The 19,709-nt window shown below is 51.2% G+C and overlaps 1 protein-coding gene across 18 annotated transcripts in view; it reads right to left on the reverse strand.

The window, feature by feature from the left end:
* The window catches only part of DAB2IP (DAB2 interacting protein), a 245,549-nt gene that overhangs the window by 42,449 nt on the left and 183,391 nt on the right, over nucleotides 1–19,709 (reverse strand). For 15 of the 18 annotated variants that reach the window (XR_008579993.1, XM_054848432.1, XM_054848425.1 and 12 more), the window contains one exon: nucleotides 5,134–5,287. Coding sequence is in view for 17 of the 18 variants with exons in the window: in XM_054848432.1 (XP_054704407.1) it covers nucleotides 5,134–5,287 (154 nt within the window). In the remaining variant the exon portion in view is untranslated. Of the gene's footprint in view, nucleotides 1–5,133; nucleotides 5,288–12,820; nucleotides 12,951–13,322; nucleotides 13,551–14,882; nucleotides 15,310–19,709 lie in introns of those variants that run through there. The other 3 variants (XM_054848435.1, XM_054848436.1, XM_054848437.1) reach the window with 3 other exon arrangements.

Raw genomic sequence — 19,709 nt, forward strand, 5'->3', positions numbered from 1 at the left:
ACAGCCATACAACTGACAGGTAACAGCACAGGAAGAGAAGCAACGCACGGGTGCATTACTGTTGACACGGTGCTGCACCATCTTAGCGCTGAATTACAAATACGAAGGTCCCAGAAGTACCACTTAACAACAGTTTTAAGAATGGAACTTACAGCGAAGTAACATAGAAGATGCACAGCAAACGAGCACTGGTCCAGACAGCTCCCTCGTTGCTCGATCGATGTGAATTTCTAAGGCTTCAAAACTATTCTTCAGGCAAGAACCTAATAATTCAGAACTTGAGCCCTGTCTTATTTGGCCCATCTAATTCAGCTGCGAAAGACTCAAAATCATCCATGTCCAAGTCCAAAACAGCAAAGTCCTGACACTACTGTACAGCCACGCTGCCCCGCCGGTGTTACGGCCGGGTTTCCGCACCCCACAGTGGGAAAAACCCTCCCACTGACAATCTGATTAAGGTCCACAGAAGTCAGGCTCCACTGATTGCTTAGAAATCAGTTAATAGAAGTGGAATAGGTCAAATACACCTTTCAGTAAACTATCCCCTTAGTCCATTTCCTCAAAGACCACTCCTCACCTAGCTTTCTGTTCGGCTCTTTTGCTTTGCTGGGAGTTTGGCGTACAAACGCATTTGAAAACAATGCTCTCGGATATACAGAATTTGGTAGGGAACCTGGAAGCTTTTCCATAAAAGAGAATTATGACTTTGATTGCGGTTGAAAGACGCTCTCTTAAAGACAAGTTCTCCTTGATGACACACATGGATCCCACAGCTGCCTAGAGGATTTGTATCCAAATAAATAAGCATGCAATTTAGCTGTCCTTCTATTGAATCTGTTAATTAAATGCTATCTGTTAGGGTGAATATCTAATATATTTTCTTGCCACACTTAAGTCAACATGTTATCATTGAGTTATCATGGTAAAATTTATGATTCAATTCCAAAACAATTACCGATTAAGTAATCACTCAAAACCTAAAAACCTGTGACTGTCATACTTAAGAGAGAGAAGGGGAAAATCCTCATGTGTCAGACTGATTGATCTGATGGGACTTGAAGGTCGTATCTACCATGTGTGACCAAAAATGTTAATTTTCCCCAGCTCTGCGATAACATTCCAGCTTTGACCTCTGACCTAAACATCATGTGGCATTAATGATCTTCACAAGATATTAATTATCTTGATAAAGAGAGTATTCTGGTCTTGTCAAGATTTTGGATATGCTAGAATACTATTAATGTACAGGGTAAACTCAATTAATAAAACTCATTAATTTCTAAAATGTTACTTATTCACATTCATTATCCACAGTCCTTGGATGGGGGATCTCTTAAGTCAAATAAAATCTTGTCATTTTAAGAACATCTTAGGTGCAGCACGGGTTCCTCAAAGCCCACTTCGAGGAATCTCACCGCTGTAACAACAGAAGACGGTAACTGCGTTACCAAAGCTGCTTCGCTCAACGTGTTCACAAGATTCTACGAGGAGGAGTTGGGGCTCAAGGTGGCAAACACCACCATCCCCAAGAGCAGAAGGCACGTCGGCGATGGCTGGGCCAGCCCCGCAGACCCCCGACGGCTGCACAGGGCGCCCGAAGGGCCATGCCAGCAATGGCAAACATTTCCTCAGCTGGACTAAATTTAGCAAAGCCAAACTTAGCGCCACTAAATTCGCCCTTGCTCAGGCAAGGCCAGGATGCTGCGACACGGTTTCAGTTGCGGTGCAGCAAGTACGGTTCAGCAGTAGCTTTGTCTTTCTCCCGCTCCACATCCCCCAGCTATGTCCTGCAACAGCCCAGACATGAGCTGCGCCACAGGACAAGACTTTGGTCTGCCAAGACAGCAACAGAGCCCTTCGGTCCCAGCTCCCCTGCCGGGCCCAAGTCATGAGGACCCCGCAAATAGCAGAGCCAGGAATAGGCTCTGGGAGTCCGGACTCCGAGTCTCCTTTACGGGACTAAGATGCCCACCGTATATTTAGCACCCGCAGCATGTGCAGTGTCATTAGATGATTGTGCTGACTGGGAAGTCTTACAAGGGGAAAGATGATGCTGAGTAACTTTTTTAAAAAAAATCAATGAAGAAAACAAGTAAATACCAACTGCCAAGTACTCAGCAAGTCAGAAAAAAGCAAGTTTCATAGAACTAAATAAGCAGAAAAAGCCAAATGCAGCATTTGAAAAAGCACTGCATTACTGCCGACTGTCCCTACCCCCGGCAGAGCCCAACTGAGGGGGGGCAGAGCTGAGCAGCCAGCTTCGGCATGTCTTAATGCAGGTCAGTCGAGCCAAAGGAGAGAAACAATTGCACTGTACCTTCCCACAGCCAGCTCCCTCCAAACGAGCCACTTGGTTTTTTTCCACTGCAGATGGCTTTGGCACCTCTTGCTTTTGTCTCCGTTTGGGTGCGCTGCCAGTTCTCTCTCTGAACCTGCCCTCTTCAGCGCGATTCCATCTGCAGCCATGTCAAATCCTGCCGTCTTGTTCTTCGAGCCACGAGGCCGCTGCTGCAACTCGGTGGAGGAGGACCTGTGGCACGCCGTTCCTCGCACTGCCCATGCCGGGCAGCCTGGACCGCAATCAGCTTCTGGAAAAGCTGCTGCACGCTGTTGTTGCTGAGGGACCCCAGAGAGCACGCTGAGCCAGCCCGGCCAACCGAGCACCAAATGAGAACGAAGAGACGCCAGCCAGCTGGTAATGGAAGCGTTCCTAGGCACTGTCCACCACCCCACCGCAAGCAGAAGGTAGTTAAGAGCTGTTTAAGGCTGGCACTGTCCAGCAACTGCAACGCTTCGCTTCTCCATTTGAGACAGTAAACTTGGCCGTTCCTGACAGATCTCCCTAGGGAACGGATCCACAATCACCTCCAAGTGCAGGGACAAGTGCAGCACTTTTGCGATCCACTGTGCAGAAAAGGTCCTGGTTCCCCTCGTCCCCGTGCCTCTGGCAGTAACTTCTCACTCGACGTTTCTTAGTCAGGGCCCCTTTTCCAGGACATCAGCCGAGCTTCTCACTCTTCAGCGTTCCCACACGCAGCAGTGCCACGGCTCTTGGCCATCAGCCTTGGGTTTCCTTGCAGCCTCATGCAGACTTCAACCAGAGCTTTCCCAGTTCCGGGCCACAGGAACCACCACAGGTTTCACTGCTCTTTGCTGAGCTGCCCCTGACGGGCGGCAGCAATCTTTGCCAAGTCTTGCCTGGACTTTCAGATAAAGCAATGCTGAAGGACTCAGGGTCACAGGCCACAGACGGGACCCTCAGGACATGACGATAACTGAAGGCAACATTTGAGCCCCAAAGAGGAGAAGACGCGTGTGCAGTTTTGCTGCTTGACTTTCGCTATTCCCTGACATGGAGAGCCATGTGATAAAGCTGCCCGTGCCGACACAGGCCGGGGTCCGGAGGGGGCAGCCCCCGCCGTCCAGCCCGTCCCAGCACACGCCGCTCCTCTGCCCGGGCCCAAGGCACGTCCCAGGCTCGTCCCTGCCCTGCGCTGCCCAAAGGCAATGCCAACCCTCTGCCTCTGCCAGTGGTCCCGAAGCGCATGGCAGATTGTGGTCACTTCCCGCTACCCACCAGGGATGCCGGGAGATCTGCAAACTCATTTCAGTGCTGACCTCACCCCGAATTTGAAAGAGGCTCTCTGGAGATGCAAGCCCAACACATTAACACAATATGCCATTTAGCTCTCACCTCAGTCCTTCCCGCTGGAGCTTGCTGATGAGTAACCGTCAGTTACAAATCAATGTCCCTTTTGTTTTCTGGCATTCTTCCTTTCCTCTGCAGGATTTGCAGAACAGCAATTAACATGTTCTTTTTTTCTGTATGACTCCTCTTTATCCGACTCACTTAAAAATAAAATTTTCTTCCTCCTTACAAGTGCATGACTTGTGTAATTTCCCTCTCAGTCAACTTTCTACAAGTACTGTTCACATCCCTTCCTCTGCTCTTGTGCGCTGAACAGAATTGGTAAACAACTCTTATATTATGGATGTCACATCTATTTTCCATCTAGCTTCATTTTATCTTTCTTGAGTGGAATGTAATAGAGGCCATATAATTTACAAAACTGTTCTCCTCCTGACCTGCCACACTTGCTCAATTCTACAGAGAATGAACAGCACTGGAAAATTTATACCTCAGCCCACTTCAGAGTTTATGTTTGGGGCTATTTTTTGTAAGACTGTTTTTGTGTTACCTGCTTAAATGGATCTTTTAACTCATTTCCTTCCAAGTGTGCCAATTTCAGTAAAGAAAAAAAATCTTCATCTCTCCAGTCTGACTCCTCTTGCACCCTGCCAAGGCTGTCTTCCCCCAGCACTGCCCATCCGAGAAAGGCTGCCATCCCATCACACCCTACGGTACGATCCAACCATGGACAGACAGTCTATCTGCTCTTCTATGTCCAAGTACAAGCAGGTTACCTTCTCTCCACAGAAACACAAGTATCGACCACCTTATTACTGTAAGGAAACCATTTCCCAGTTCTATATCCAGCCACTGCCATAAGCAATAATACTTTGCCATCCCTGATGCAGGACAAATGATTCCCAAGACATAGTACACTGAATTATCCAACTACAGACTGGTTTGTACGTGTCCTACCACCTCCCGCTAGTACAGACCTAACCACATGCCATAACAGATGTTAAAAAAAAATCTGAAATACTCACAGATTTTTCTATTTACCCAAACAAGTGAAGCTTCAGTTTTCCAGACAAAGTGCTCAACACCCCCACTGACAACAGTAGGCTATCTTTGTGACCACGCATGACGTCTTTGTGAACACTGAGTAGGTATTAGCACTTTCTGATATCTGTATGAACATAAACTACAAATTTATGCTCTGTTAATACACAGCCTGAAGTAGTTCAGCACCCGTGCCAGCAGCAAGCTCTGCTGAGACAACGGTTACGAGGAAAAGAGCCCATTGCTCTGATTTCGTGGATATGATCCTCCTTGGAAAGATGGGAGCAATTTTCTGCCTATAAAACAGTCTCTGTGTAGCAATTCAGGGCAGAAACGTTTTACAACAGCGGGAGCCCAAGACGCAAACCCAAACCTGGCTCCCCAGTCAGCCCCCTCACGTGGCAGGAACGGCCCCAGGATGGACAGAAAGGCACCCTACTTACCTCAAAGCAATAGTCTTGTCCCAGGATGCTACTGTGGACCGGCTTGATGACCACTTCTTCCTCCATGCTGAGATCCAGAGCCTCAACAGCACTACTGGGACTGAGCAAAGACTCGTGGGAGCGCGATTCTTTCAGCCTCGGCATTAGATGGGATCTAGAGGAAAAATGCAATGGTATCAGCGGATGCTTTCCTTCTCAGAGAATTTAGTCCATCTGTTAGCAGCAACTGCAGAATATTCCTGGGAATTTTTTTGCCATGAGATAACCGAGAGCCCAGAATAGCAGGGACTGCTACGTTGTCCCATTTATAATTCGGTGAGCAGGTTCTATTACAAGCTGTACGTTCAGTAAAAACATTTTTTCCAAACTCCGATGCAGTGAGGACTACATTATTAGAGGTTTGCACACTGCAGGTCTCTGCACAGCTGAGTGTGTCTTTAAACAGCCACCATACCTGCTGCGTGAGACTTTCCGGGTGCGCTGCAGCACGAGCGGATCAGGGAGGCCGGCTGGCCCCAGCACGAACTACTGCGCTCATCAGTACCGCAGCCGGGTCTGCAGCACCCGGTGCCGAGTCCCGGTGGTGCTGAGTCCCGGTGGTGCTGAGCCTCGACTGCCAGCACAAGACTGGGTTTGCACGCGCATGGGAGATCCCATTAGCACCCTACTTCACCTCGGGCTGCTTGGCAGCACCCAGTCCCTACTGAGAGAAGGAAGTCACCTGCAAACGGGGAGGAACTAACGACAGATCCTCCCCAAACCCCAGGCCTGCGTTTGCTCCTCCCAGTGCAGGTACCCTTCTCCCCACCAAAACGCACACATCTCCCATCGCAAACGCAGCCGGTGTCTGGATCCGCGCCGTCACCAATAACCCAAGGGCTCGTGTGCTCTCTCCAATTGTTACACGCATCCCCGGGATGGGGACAGTGTGGAAAATAAGGCCATGATAGTCCCATCGATTGATCTAAATGCTCTGGAGTCCCACTGGCAGCATTTAGCAGCAGGGAGCCCACAGACAGCAAGCAGCACACCATTTTTGAGACAGCCAATACAATCAATGGTGCTGTAACTCTTAAAGCAAAACCAGAGAGCTCAAGGGAAAAAAAAAAAAAAAAAGAAAGATAGCTAGGTACTCCCAGGGAAAATGGCAAAACCATAAAGTGGTAAGGGAAAAAATAACTTGAGAGCAAAGGGAGCAGCTGCCTTTTCTATAGCCCACACCATGTAAAATGTTCCTACGCCAGCCAGCTTACAAAAGCTCTGATCCCAGTAACTCTGACCTTTAAAACCTCTGGCAGGCACTTTAGGGTCTTCCAAAGAGACCACACGCCCCTCTGTCTACAAAGAGAGCACGACGCCTTCTTCAAAGGCACGCAAGGATAGAAATAAGGGGGGTTTGAGATATTCTCAGCACAGTCTGAGCGAAACAACAATGCTCCCAGTATACCCTCAGATTGCTTTGCCTATGTGCGTTGAGTTCTGTTGTTCTCTAGAACAAAGCTGACCAAAACACAGAGAAATGTCAATAGTGCATGCAAAATTCAAAGCTTCCAGTGAATCACACGCCAAGCTGAATCTAGAAAACAGCCAAAGGAGAGTCCAAGATAAACAGCAGCGGAAGATAAAGAGGTGCTTCTCTAGATTTGCCATTCAGATTCATGCCACCGGTGAACCCCCAGGTGACAGCGGATCAGCCTGCAGCTGGGCTCTCCAGCTCCGCACGCTAAACGGAGACTCTGCAAGCTGCAGGCCACCCCTCCCTGCCAGCAGCGGGCAGGATAACCAGCCTGGGGACATGCTGCCCGAGGCTTCCGTGGCAGCACAGCCTCCAGACCCTGCGCGCTCCCTGCATCCGCTGCGGCCGGCAGCCAGGACCAGCTGTGGCGATACCTGTTACAGCGTCTGCAGAAAAACAGACGACACAATCTTTTTCTTAGGGGACAACCACCAGCCCTCAAATGTCAAAAGCCCTGGGTTAGCAGAGCCCTGTGCTGGATCAGAAGCGGTGGCTTTGAAGCAAAAGGCTCTCTATCCCATTAGCGATTCTCTAAACTGCCCACTCACCCCATATCTCTATGGTGAATAAATTGATCTTTAGGAACTGAGCACAGTCATTTCTCAGTACTTTGTGGCAATTTTACACTACTTTCACAGAAAAGGGTCCATATCCTTTTCCTCTGAATGATACTGTAAATTAACTCTAATCCAGGCAGACAGATCAAGTTACCTCAGGATGCTGAGTGCAGAACTAATATCCAGCAGCTCCAGAACTGACCATACAGACTGCTCACCAAGCCCTGATAAGCCCAGAATCAAGGCATTTATGGTAAATCTTATTTCCATATTTTACAGTTGAAATTAGAAAAGGTAAGTAACCAAGCTGAGACTTGCACTCTTGTCTGGACAAATACAAATATTGACCATCTAAACCCTCAACTCAGGAACTACATACTGTAATGCACACATGTACATCACTGAGCTGGACTGCCTCATGCTGGCCTATGAATTTTTGTTAAAATTTAAACAAAACAAGTCTATTTTTCATTTAAAACTACTGCAGCTGCAAGGCCACGGGTGGGAGTGCAGATGTGCGATACGAAGAATTACCAAGGGGGAGTTTCTCAGGACATACTGTGTTCTCACCAGATTCAGCAAATGCGTATTTATATCCCTCCATCCTCTGCCATATGCCTCTGGGAATCCTAAAATTAACGGGACTTTTCTTGGGCAGGAGGTTATTTGTCAGGTTCTTGCCTCGGCAGGACCCGCTCCCATGACGTCTTCTACTCCTGAATGCCGATCAGATCCAACCCAGGTCAGTAACAGAAACATTTTTCACCAGATGCTGCTCTGTACGGAGGGAACTCTGCAGGTCTCAAACCAGCCCTAAAAGGCCCAGCATCTGCCTGCGTATCAAGAGCTAAGTGGGAGATGTCATTAATTAGAGACTCTCAGCGGAAGGGCAGGACGAGCGCTGCCTGTGCAGAGCCTCCTCCCAGGGCCACCGGCCCCATCCCCTCCCCAGCACCCGCAGAGCCAGCCCTGACGCTCGGTGCTTAACCCGCGGCAGCCCGGCGTGGTCCGGAGGAGGGCTGCAAACGCAGTGTGAGAAGGGCTGTACACCACCCGTCTTCAAAGGACACACGGCCCTTTCATTTTAATGCCCTGCTCTAGAGGAGCGAGCATTTCTCATGTCCTTCGGTAAGTAACACGACATTTGCGGCAGGAGTCCATTTACGGGAAGATGTTTGCAAGTCCCTGTCGCAGCTCCCACGGTCTTCCCTTTGTATGAAGAAAAAGCTCCTGCTATGGCCATAAGCTGCCTCCCTGACTCAGAGGGTGAGGGCACTCTTCTTACCAAAAGGACCACTCGGCCTTCCCCCCGTTTGGGCAGGGAGAACGTAAACCCGCTGCGTGTGTGTTACAGTGAAGCCCTCGCAGCGGTAACGCCTGTCTTGTACTGCATCGAGCCATAAAAGACCTGGAGGGCTTCATCCAGGGACAATTTACTGGGTGAGGGCTGGCAAGTGCTAAAAAAAACCCCCAACAAATCCACTTGCTGATGAAGTGCAGAAATATCAAGCGCTGCCTGCTTACCACTGAGCTCTGCCTGCTGCCGCCCAGCATGGGCAGTAAGCACCGTCCCTGGGGACAGAGATACCAGAGTCCCTGCAAACTCGTGCTCTTCCCTGGCCATCCCAGAACCATCTAACGTCCTAACAGGCAAGCTCACCTGGAACATCATTTGCTGACCATGTACATACACTTCCAAGATGACAGAGGTACTTTGTTCAAATTCATCTCTCTACCATCACTTTTCAAAAAGCTGCTGTGGGGCCATCCAATCTCTTGCTGTAATAACTCACTGTGTATTCCAGGTCCCGTCCCGGCTTACGTGAGCTGATCAAATTCAGTTCCTACACCTTTGTTTTAATATGGTGGGAACGGCCAGCTGCTCAGAGACATCTCACAGCAGGAAACCCTCTTTCCGAGCAGCACATTCAGTTCCTTTTGCCATGGGCCTTATTTTAATCCCCTTCTACTTGCCTAAAGTTCAGCTGAAATGAAGGGGGGAAAAAATCTCATAAAAGACCACATTAGTTCTAAATAACATTACTGCTACCGGCACTGACCTGGAGAGTCATACGGAGAGGCAGCCAGTCTCTGGTTATTAAAGAAAGAGGTTTACTGCCCAAGAGCAATGAGAGAGGATTGTTGTTCTAAATAATAAAAGTCATAAAACATTACCATGTGAAGGGATGCGATCCCCCTCTGCCTGCTTCCTTCACGGGCAGCCAGAATTAGGGACATCAAGTACTACCAGGCTGTGACAGCACACCTAACCTAACCAAGACCTTGTAGACGGCAGCAAAGACTTTGCGGACACAGAGAGACAAGGATGGAGGGACAATCCATTCTCTCCTGATCAAACTTCATGGCTGGGTTTTGAGCAATGGAGGCGGCAACCATCCGTCGCACCAGCAGCAGCTACAACTGCCGGGGAGTCCAGGCTCGATGTTCTTTCAAGAACAAAGATACTCTGCCGAGGCTACAAGGAAGGAAAAGATTTAGGTGCTGCCTGCACAGAATTATTCTGGAATAGGTCTTGTGTGTTAAACTCATACGCTCTTAGTCCAGAATTGCATTCTTGTGAAGACAAGCCCTCAAAGGGGCAACCCCGTCGGTTTTCATTTCAGAACCTCACCTGCCTGGAACCACCCAGCTGCCGCTTCTGTGGTTTTATGATGAAAATTTTCCTGATCTTTTTGAGACAGAAACAAACAGGGAACCTGCCTGGTTAGCCGCAGAGGGATGGAGCAGACACAAAATGTAACACTGAAACATGAAGAAAAAAACATAAAGAGCCTTCCTTAAATCTCCTACTGTTCACTCTGAGAGCACAAGCAGATTGGGGAATTCTGAAGGAAGCCCAGGCACTAAGCTGAAGGTGTCCCATTAATACCAGCTGCAGAGCCGGCCGTTGCAACGTGAACGCCTCCTCACTGTCAGAGGGATCTGATCTCCTAAATTACAGGTTTTACTCTGTGACACGTCTCCTGGTCAGGAAACATTCCCTGCATGCAGCTTTTCAAGGGCTGATGGTTCTTTTCTCTGACCAACTGGGAAGAGGGTCTTTAGGGCAGTCCTTACCCTCTTACCAGCACACGTCCGCTGCAGGGGGTCCTATGTGCACAAACGCAGCGGAACAGACTGTGAGATCCACGTGCAGCATAGACAGAATTTAAATCTGTCTCCAGCCTGGGGATTAGGTTTTGTTATGACTGAGAACAAAGTGGACAACTCCACCAAATTGATTTGCAACATCAGATGGGAGAAGGATTTTAGCAGTCGCAGATGGGAGTAAATCACACGCCGTCCTCTGCCAGCTTCACCAGGGCAGCACCGTCGGGCGCCGGCAGCTCTGCTGTGCCAGGCTGTCCCACCTGAGGCTTGGACCCGCGCTGAGCCTGGTTACGAACCGGGACTATGCTCTCTGCGGAGCCCAGACTGGTCCGATGGCTGCGTTTCTTCCCGCAGCAGATGCAAACCAGGCTCTCCTACACAGCAGCTCTCCCCCAAGCCCTCTCCTTGCCTCATGCGCAGTGCCTGTGTGACCCCCCTGCCTGGCGCTGACTTCCCGCCAACCTCCTGACCGCTGCTGGGAGTTCTCATCCATTCCTCCCCAGTGTCTCATCCTGCTTCAATTTAACAAATAAATATGAAAGTGATGTTATGGGAATAACCAAGAACAGCAGCAGAAGAGAACTTGCACGCTTCCAGAGGATGACAGAATGTTTTCTTTCCTGTAGGACAGGATGTGTGGATGAAGTCCCAGCATGCAGCATATCCTTCTCCACGTTCCGCTACCATGAACCTTCTCCTGCAGTTTTCTGATCGCCAGCTGCTGATCTCTGCCCTGACAGTGCCGCAGTGGGCTGAAGCGGAGGGGGATGCTCTGCAGTTTTGGGGGCTCTCTGGACAGCAGGGTGCTGGGAAACACCTCTCAGCGCACTCAGGATGGAAAGCTGGTGTCACATGTTACCCTCACTAACGCAACACCTTCGCTGAGCAGCACAAAGGACATGTAATTAAACTTATTAATGCCTGCCCTTGTTTTTAGACTGTTCTCGGTTTTAACTGGCAGCAGAATTAATTACATTCAAAAGGACTCTGTCAGCTCATACCAGATTCCAAATGTTGTTTTTGCCAGAGCAAACCTGAAGGATGATTTCAACTCGTGACATTCCCCTGAGCATGGGTATTTGTTTGTTCAACAACATGCCACTGCAAAGTTTGTCAGTGACAACCTGAAAGTCCAGCACGGTATAACCAGCAAGGACGCCGACTGCATTTGTAACGTGCAAGATGAGAGAAACTGCAAAAGCAAGCAAAACGCATCAAGAGCAAGAAGCAAAAGGTGATCAGAAATATACTTGAGTTTCAATAATCAAAAATGTTGTTAAGAAGCTAAGGAAGTAACTTCTCTCTCTTTCCCGAGAGCAGAATGGCACCACCATCTCGCTTTTAACAGAAATTGACGTTTTATATAAAAATTCACCTTTTCTTATCACATCAGCCTAAGCCAGCACAAATAGTGCTGTATCTGTGATCATGGGATGCAAACAGCAGTAACAGATCCACCACTCCAATCTGGAGCTCAAATCACAGCACAGCCCTGAAAACCAGTCGTTCCCACAGCACCAGTCTCTGGAGCAAGTAGGGACTGTAGGGCCCCAAAAACCACTCGGGGAACTTGCCAGGGGGCACAGGCAAAACCAGGGCATACGGCTGCTGTGAGCGCTGACCTCCCAGACCTCCCAGCTGCCTGCCCCACCACCCACGGGCAGGAGCCACCGAAACACGGGGTGCTGCCCAGCTGTATCTGAGACTCACAAGTTTCCACGGTGGGAGGAGGGTGGGGATAAAGGTTTTGGGTTTTATCACTGAAATTTTGCTTAACGTAAGTCTGGAGGCAGAATCTGGCCAAGAAAGAAAAAGCATCTCTCCTCCTGGATTAACCACAAAAGGAAACTGAAGTCGCAAGCCCCATCTCCCACGCCACGGCCCTCGTTCCTGAGCCCGGCCATGAGCGGCTGCCTGAGGCAGCGACGATGCTTTAATAAATAATGATGAAAACAAATTCTTAACACACAGAATCATGGACGGAGCGCTGCTAAAAATAAACAATCCCTGCCGAGGACCGGGCTGAGCGAGCGGCAGCCTGGAATCACCCAGCGGCGGGTGCCCAACAGCCGCAGTGGCCTCCGGTGCACCCCGGCCCGCTCCGGGTGCCCCGCGCCCCCTGCCCAGCCCCAGCCCCAGCCCCAGCCCCAAACCCAGCCCCAGCCCCAGCCCGCCGGGGGCGCGGGGAGCTGCCGGCAGCCGCTGTGACAACCGGCCCCGCCCGCGCCCGGCCCCGCCGAGGCAGCGCCGCTTCGCCGCCGGGCGATGTGCGGGGCCGGTCCCCGATCGCGGCCGCCCGCAGCCCTGGGCGAGCGCTGCAGCCCGGGCGCGGAGTTTGCTTAGGACGCGCTGGAACCCCGGCCGTGCCCGGCGCTGCGCCACGCGGGGCGCGGACCTCCGCCGGCCCACGCACACGCATGTACACACGCGCGCGCACAAACACACACACACGCACACATGTACACACGCACACACAGACGTACACATGTACACACGCACTCACCCGCAAGGCCCGGCTCCCGCCGCGCCGCCGCGCCGCCGCCCCGCTCCGGCTCGGCCATGCCGCGCTCCCGCCGGCCGCGGGCGGGCCGCCACCACCCCCGGCCCCCGCCGCCCCGGGCCGGCCCCGCCGCCGCCCCGCCCCGCTCGGGCAGCCGCGCCGCGCCGCTGCCGGGGCCGCCGGATTGGCTGCGCTGTAGCTGGGCAGAGCGCCCCGGGCCCGCCGCCCCCGCTCCCCGCTCGCCGGCCGCAGCCCCGGGAGCGGCCCTGGAGGAGCCGCGCGAAACCCGGACTCGGCTCCGGGGGGGTGCGGGAGGAGATGGCGCTTCGCAAAGCGCCGGCGGGGACACACCCCCCCCCCCCCCCGCTTGCCCTCCTGCCGCCGCAGCCCAGCGGCGTTCGCTGCTGCCCGGCGGAGCTGCCACCGCCGCCGCCCGCCCCTCCGCGCACCCCCGCTGGGGCGCCCGCAGCCCGCCCCGATGCCCCGCGGTCGCCGAGCCGCTCACCCCTCGCCAAAGGCGGCCTGTCCCGCGTCCGGTCGCCGCTTTCATTCTGTTGTGATAAACCTCGGGAAAACCCGATTCTCCGGGAGCTTTTTATTTTTGCAAAAACTGCACTAGGGCACTTCTTCCCTGACCACTTCCCTCCTGCGCGGCTCGGAGGCTGTCCTGCAGGTTGACACTACCGGGGAGGGGAGAAAGGCGGCCGCAGCCCGCCCGCCGCCAGGCCGCCCGCTCGGCTGTCCTTGCCCTGGGATGCACACGCACATTCCTTTCCCATTTCGGAAAGCCGAGTCACTGACCTTTGCAACAGCGCAATCCACAGTAAGGAGTAGCGTCTGCAGCAGCAGCCAGCCGCACCTGCGTGAGCCATGATCCGTACCCCGGCGCCCCGCACGCCCAGAGCGATCCCGCATGAGAGCCGGACGCCAGCCGGGGCTGAGGTGAGCACCGCGCTCACGGCCCGGCTGCCCGGCGCTCCCGGCGCAGCTCGGGGGTGCTGAAGTGCAGACTCACGAAACACGGTGCCCGGAGCAGCAGGTAAGTGCGAGAAGACGCGAGACAGCGGAGAACAGAGGGGAAGGCTACACAGCATGGTCCAACTGTCCTCATTGCCACCATCCTCACCCAGCCCACGCCGACACGTTCCCAGAGCCAGACTGCTGCTGTCATCGTGGCGTATTCAAATGCCTCCATTACTCATCAAGAACAAAGTAAGACTATCTAGTAAATGAAAAACCACCACATGGCACTGTCCCCTGCCTGTTATTTATGGCTGCTTCCTTTTCCACTTTTCAAAGGCTACCGTCCATGTCTGCAGCAAATCATAAATCCTCCAGCTCGTGCAAGGCTGCTCCGGATCAGGGGAGAAAGCAGGTACCTGGGCTGCAACCTCTGGTCAGCATTGGAGGGGAAAATGAGAGCAAAGGTAAATATCCCTGATGAAAAAGAAAACTCAGGGTTTCTCCACACCAGAGGGGAAGGAAGCAGGTCTCAGAGTGGGAGAGGGCAGGTCCCGCCCGAGGCAGCAGGCACGAGTCTCGCCTCCTCCAGTGACTTGCAAGCCGGATTCCCAAACGGACTGTCCCTCCAGCCAGCACCACCGTGCACGGTGCTGACAGATGATTCAAAATTCGTAGGTTCTCTGCCCAGTTCCAACACTAACTCCCTGCACATCCTCACTTACGTGCCTCTCCTCCTCAGCCAGAGAGGTGGGCATGACCTTCTCTCACCTCCAAAGGATCCAGAAAATGTGAAGGAGTGGAAGCATTATTGCTGGGCTTGAATAAAAAGGAGCAAAGTCTGTCACCTAAGGCCAGTGGGGTCCTTTTCTTCCTTCCAGGGTAAACTGGTCCCCACCACGCGCCGGGGACAACGGCACCAGCTCACCAGCCATGCTGGCAGCAGAACGCCCCAGTCAGCGCATTTCCCGCCTTGCCTCCTTAGCGGAGCACAGGCAGACCCCTTCCCCTTGCAGTCTGCAAACAGTGCTCTGGATTCAGCACATTTTGCCTCCTTTTTGCCTCCCCCCCGATTTCCCCCGCCAGCGGTTTGAAGTTTTCTCACCCTTTGCTGGCAGATGCCATGCAGAGAGACAAGCTCGCTGTCCTCGATCTGCTTTTCAGGGCTTCTATAAAGTAGGGCACCAGCATCAACCGAGCGTCAGGTTTTTGATACATTGCTGGAGTAGCCAAAAATAATAACAGACAGCTTCAGTCAATCTTTTCGTTCTCAAATCTGCGGCAGCAGCAGCACAGGGGTCCTTTGTGCCGCAGAGCAAAAATACGGTGCACGCCAGACTGAAATCCCGGTCAACAATCCACAGCCATTCCCGCCTGTGAGCCGCGATCGCCAGCAGCTCCCAAGTAGCGCACTTGGGTTCTCAACGGGGAGCCCTTGCCTTGTGGGGTCCCCTTTCCCACGGCCATCAGCACTTTGCTCTCCGTATTTCCTTTAGCACCTTATCTCCCTCGCTGCAGCGAAACGCTAAGGTCAAGTTACAGTTTTACCAACCCTTTTATCTTTCTGGCAAGGCACGAAAATGCAGGACCTGAACTTTGCCATGAGCCCTCCCACTTGCAGTGGGTGGAGAGCGGAGCAGACCGAAGGCAGTGGGAGAAGAGAGAATCCCGGTTCTCTCTGCAGCCCAGCACTGGAACATTTTCTGTTGCACGTTCAGACACATTATTAGGACAATCTGGAAGGAAGTACTGAACCCAACAAGCATGTGCTTTTGGCCTGCGTTCCAGCAGGAAGCCAGATGTGGTGGGAACTGCGGCAGCTCCAGCTGACGTAGGGACCCAGCACAGCTCCACTGCTGCCACCAGACAAGGAAGACCAGCAAGACCCAGCGAAAGGGCTCTGTCTGCTGGGAACTGCCCAGCTGAATTTCCCCTGTCCCAAACCTCAAATTCCAGCTGGTAGATCTGTGCAGGGCTGGCACGTGAGCCAGGCGTTGGGAGATAAAGTGATGTGTGAACGTGGAGCCCCCAGGTGCTCTGTGGTCCTGTCCTGCTGCACATTCACTGCTCACACTCTCACCTCTGCGAATGACAAATGTGTTTCCCGCAGGTAACCCGCTGCCGTGCCCCCGTCCCAGAGGGCTGCCCCATCCATCACGCTGTACTTGGGTTGGTGTCTAAAACACACAAATTTCTTGGGGCTACAGGTCTGTAATGCACAGGTCGTTCATTCCACCCCCACCTTCCCCATGGACTGAATGTCCCTGTGAAGCTCAGCAGATACAGATGCCAAAACTTTGCAGACCAGGGCCTTGGGGACCGCTCCTTCCCCCTCCCCAGGGAGTGCCAGGCAGTGGAGAAACTGCACTCCGTTAACTCAATGCTTAAACACTGCTGCAGTGAGCATTACGACTACCAGAAAAGAAGTCTGTACATTTAAGCCTCACTTAGTTTTATTTCAAGCCAGGGTTTATCCTAGCTTCCTTAAACCAAGCTTGTACCTGACTCCTCATCTGCACCAGGTGGTGTTTCCCTGCAGACTGTTGTTCTCCCCAGAGGCAGCTCCGTTCGGAGGGTGATACGCAGGTGTACAACACGGTCAGAGCTATTACTATCATTGCCAGCGCCGGCGTGCTCCCCGGGGCACCGTGCCTGACCTCTGCTCCTTCTGCACATCTGCGCCTCCTGTTCCTTACGGGATCCCAGCACCCACCCACCCAACTCACTGCTTCAGAAACAGCGTTTGCAAAAGGAAAGCCACTGTGCTTCGTCAGAGGGCAAGTAAATCAGTACCTTCAGTGGGTTATTAGAGTAAGTTTTCCATTCACAGTTAGGCTTGGTGATTATTATTTGTAGTATTTGTAGTCCTCTTTTCTTGGGTCGCTTTTTCTCCTTTGGTCCCGGCCAGGCCTGGCTTATTCTGTTCCCTTGGCTGGACAGGATGGTCAGACACGGCTTTGGCTCCAGCAACCTTTCCAAACTCCTGCTCTGTTTATCTTTTTGAGCTATTAAACCCAGGTATCTCTCACTTTTTATGGACTGTGAAGCCAGTGCTTTACAACCATGCTGTCTATCACTGGGAAATACCAAATTCCCCAATAACCTTGAAGAGTTAGAAGTGGAAAAAGGCACTGTGATTACCCAGATTTATTCCAAATTTACAGTTAAAATCAAATGCCTGTTGGTGTCCTAAAGAGCACTTATTTTAGAAAGTTCGAACAATCCCATATTTCAGCATAAATTAAAATTAAAAGACAGTTGTAATTGCACAACTGGCTGGCTGTTACTGGGTTGCTGCTCAAGCGTTGGGGTGGGCACAGTCATTATTGTGGGGGTCTTCTGAAAAACTCTTCAACGGATATACTACAGCCCATGGCACTGTCAAGCACCGTACAGATTTCCCTGCAGATACCATTAAATCGATGCCCAGGACTCGCAGTGTTCCTCCATCAAACCGCATATTCATACAGCAGCCTCCGAGCGCTCAAGAAGTCCAGCTGAACAGCCCGTAACCCTGACTGCATTTGTGTTTGGGTACTTCGTCCTTCAGTTCAGTTTCAGCAAAAAGGTAATCTGAGGCTGAAGGGCACAAAAATTACCCAGGCCTTGCAGACTACAGGAACAATGGCGAGATTAAACTAAGAGATTATGAAGAGATTTCTTCACCTGCTTTATTAAAATGTGCTCCATGTTCACAAAAGCCGGGCTGCGGCAATGTAGCAGAATTGACATCTAGCACTTCTGAAAAATCAGGCACCCTATCAAATAGTATTTACACTAAAGGAATTTTTAACCTCTGACTAATGCTGCCTTTTACTCCATATTTCAGAGCGGCTAGACAGTAGATCCGGACCGGCCAATTTCTCTTTCTGCTTGTAATTAGCTTCACTTTTCTGCTCTCCTGAACGAGCATTAGACTTTCCTCTAGGAATGTAATCCCCATCAACAGGAAACCTGTCTTTACTGAGATGCCACTCATCTTTTCTGGAGGTTTTATTTAAAACATAACACTGTTATTAGCAGCAGATTTTTATAAACCTTTTTGTGAGGTCCCATTCCTGCAAACATTCAATATCATTTTGTGCTATTAGTCTCGCTTCAGAGACACTACTTAACATTCAACGACGATTTGAGCCAAGAAGCATTTGCAGGAGTCAAGTTTTGAATTTCAAATCTAAACTACACAGGGGTACCAATGGCGTATGGCTTTGAGCCTGACAAACACAAATACATGTTTTAGCATCTAAACTACATTTTATTTTGATTTGTCCTTCTGTCTAACAATATTGGCATATAGAAGAGCTTCAGTTTAATAGGTAATAGCTGACTTCAGAGACTGAACGATCTTCTTAAACTAAATGATGTTCTTAAAAACCAACATCCAATCAATGAAAAGTTTATGCCCAGAATAAAGTTAGGAAAACGTTCTTTTGCTGCTGCTGAACTCTTGCTTAAAAAAAAGGCAGAAGAAAAGCTCAAAGCATTTTAAAGTTTGTTTTGATTGTGTGTATTTTATCCAGAGATGGCACCAGGATATAAAGCTAATTTCTTCCAATTGCTATCTGCCTTCTAGCCAGAGAGATTTCAGTGTCTTTTAGGGATATAAAGCACGTCCGTCTCATGGGAACCTTCTTTTCAGATGGAATGAGAGAATCACACCAATGAAGTCGGTGATTTTTATATGGCTTTCAGAGCTGTAACTGTAGGCAATCCATCCCAGGGAGCGCACACACCATCCCCTGCTCTCCTCTGCCTCCAGCATGTTAAAGGAGACAGAAGCCCTTGGAAGACACCGAATATTTCTGCACTCTTGTACGCAGCATCCGAGCATAGGCTGACAAGGTAAAGGGAAATCAGAGAGCGCTAAGGAATGCTGATGGCAGCCCCGGTGCCTGGGTGGGTGCACGCTCCCAGCCCATTAGCTGTCCCTGGGCTTGTCTCACAGGCACCGATGCTGGAGGTAGCTACGAGCCCCCTTCTCCCGACAGCCTGGGGCTTTCCCTTCTGGGCTGCTCTCCCCAGCCAGCTACCAGCAGAAATCAGTAATGCTGACACAGGAACCACAGTACCTCCACAAACAGCCACATCCATACTAAAAACATCCCCAAATCCCCAAGTAGTAAGACGTGTCTGTCTGCAGAATCCGTGCAGTGATACCTGACAGAACGGGACCTCGGGAAAAGCCATCGGCACCGGAAAACTTGCAAATCCTGCCTGCAGTCCCCATCTACTCCCAATATACAGGTAGGAAAAGGAAAGATATTTTAAAGATCACCTCACTGTTTTTTCCTGGCCTTTCCAAATCTCTTTTCCGACTCACGCTGATAACCCATTTCCAGGGATGACCTGTTTGTTCTTCCCCGAGCAGTGTGTGGTACAGCTCTGCACCGAGCCCGGGTCAGCCCCAGCGACCTGGCTGGGACCCCCGCCTCCCCCCGGCCAGGCTGGCTCCCTGACTCTGGACTCCCTGACCAGGAATTAAACTTTGCAATACTGGGGTGCACTGCATCAGTTCTCCAGCTCGGTTTTTAAAGTGCAAGTGTCATTACTGCATACTTCATGCAATGCCAGGGGCAGCTACTTCCAGAGCTGATGTAAAAATTGTTATTAAAACTTACAAACTGTGAAAAAACTCTTGAAAAGTCCAAATCCTGGCACTGCCCTAAATTAAATTACAGCCGCAGCCTGCTAGGGGTACATGGATAAGCACAGAGCCAAGCCTGCATGCAGCCCTTATCCACAACCCACACCTGCTGCTCCTCCTGAAAGTTTAACTAATGAACACAGTGTACAGCCCAGAGGATTTAAGATATGGAAAAGGTCAGAGTGAAGATTCAGGAGTGAAGAACAGATTGAACGGGGTTCATAAATGACAGCCCCATTTTAAACCGAAAATTAATTTTTTTCAATAAATTAGGGCAAGCGAGCTTTC

This window comes from Grus americana, chromosome 20 (genome assembly GCF_028858705.1).
Source record: "Grus americana isolate bGruAme1 chromosome 20, bGruAme1.mat, whole genome shotgun sequence".
Classification (NCBI taxonomy): domain Eukaryota; kingdom Metazoa; phylum Chordata; class Aves; order Gruiformes; family Gruidae; genus Grus; species Grus americana.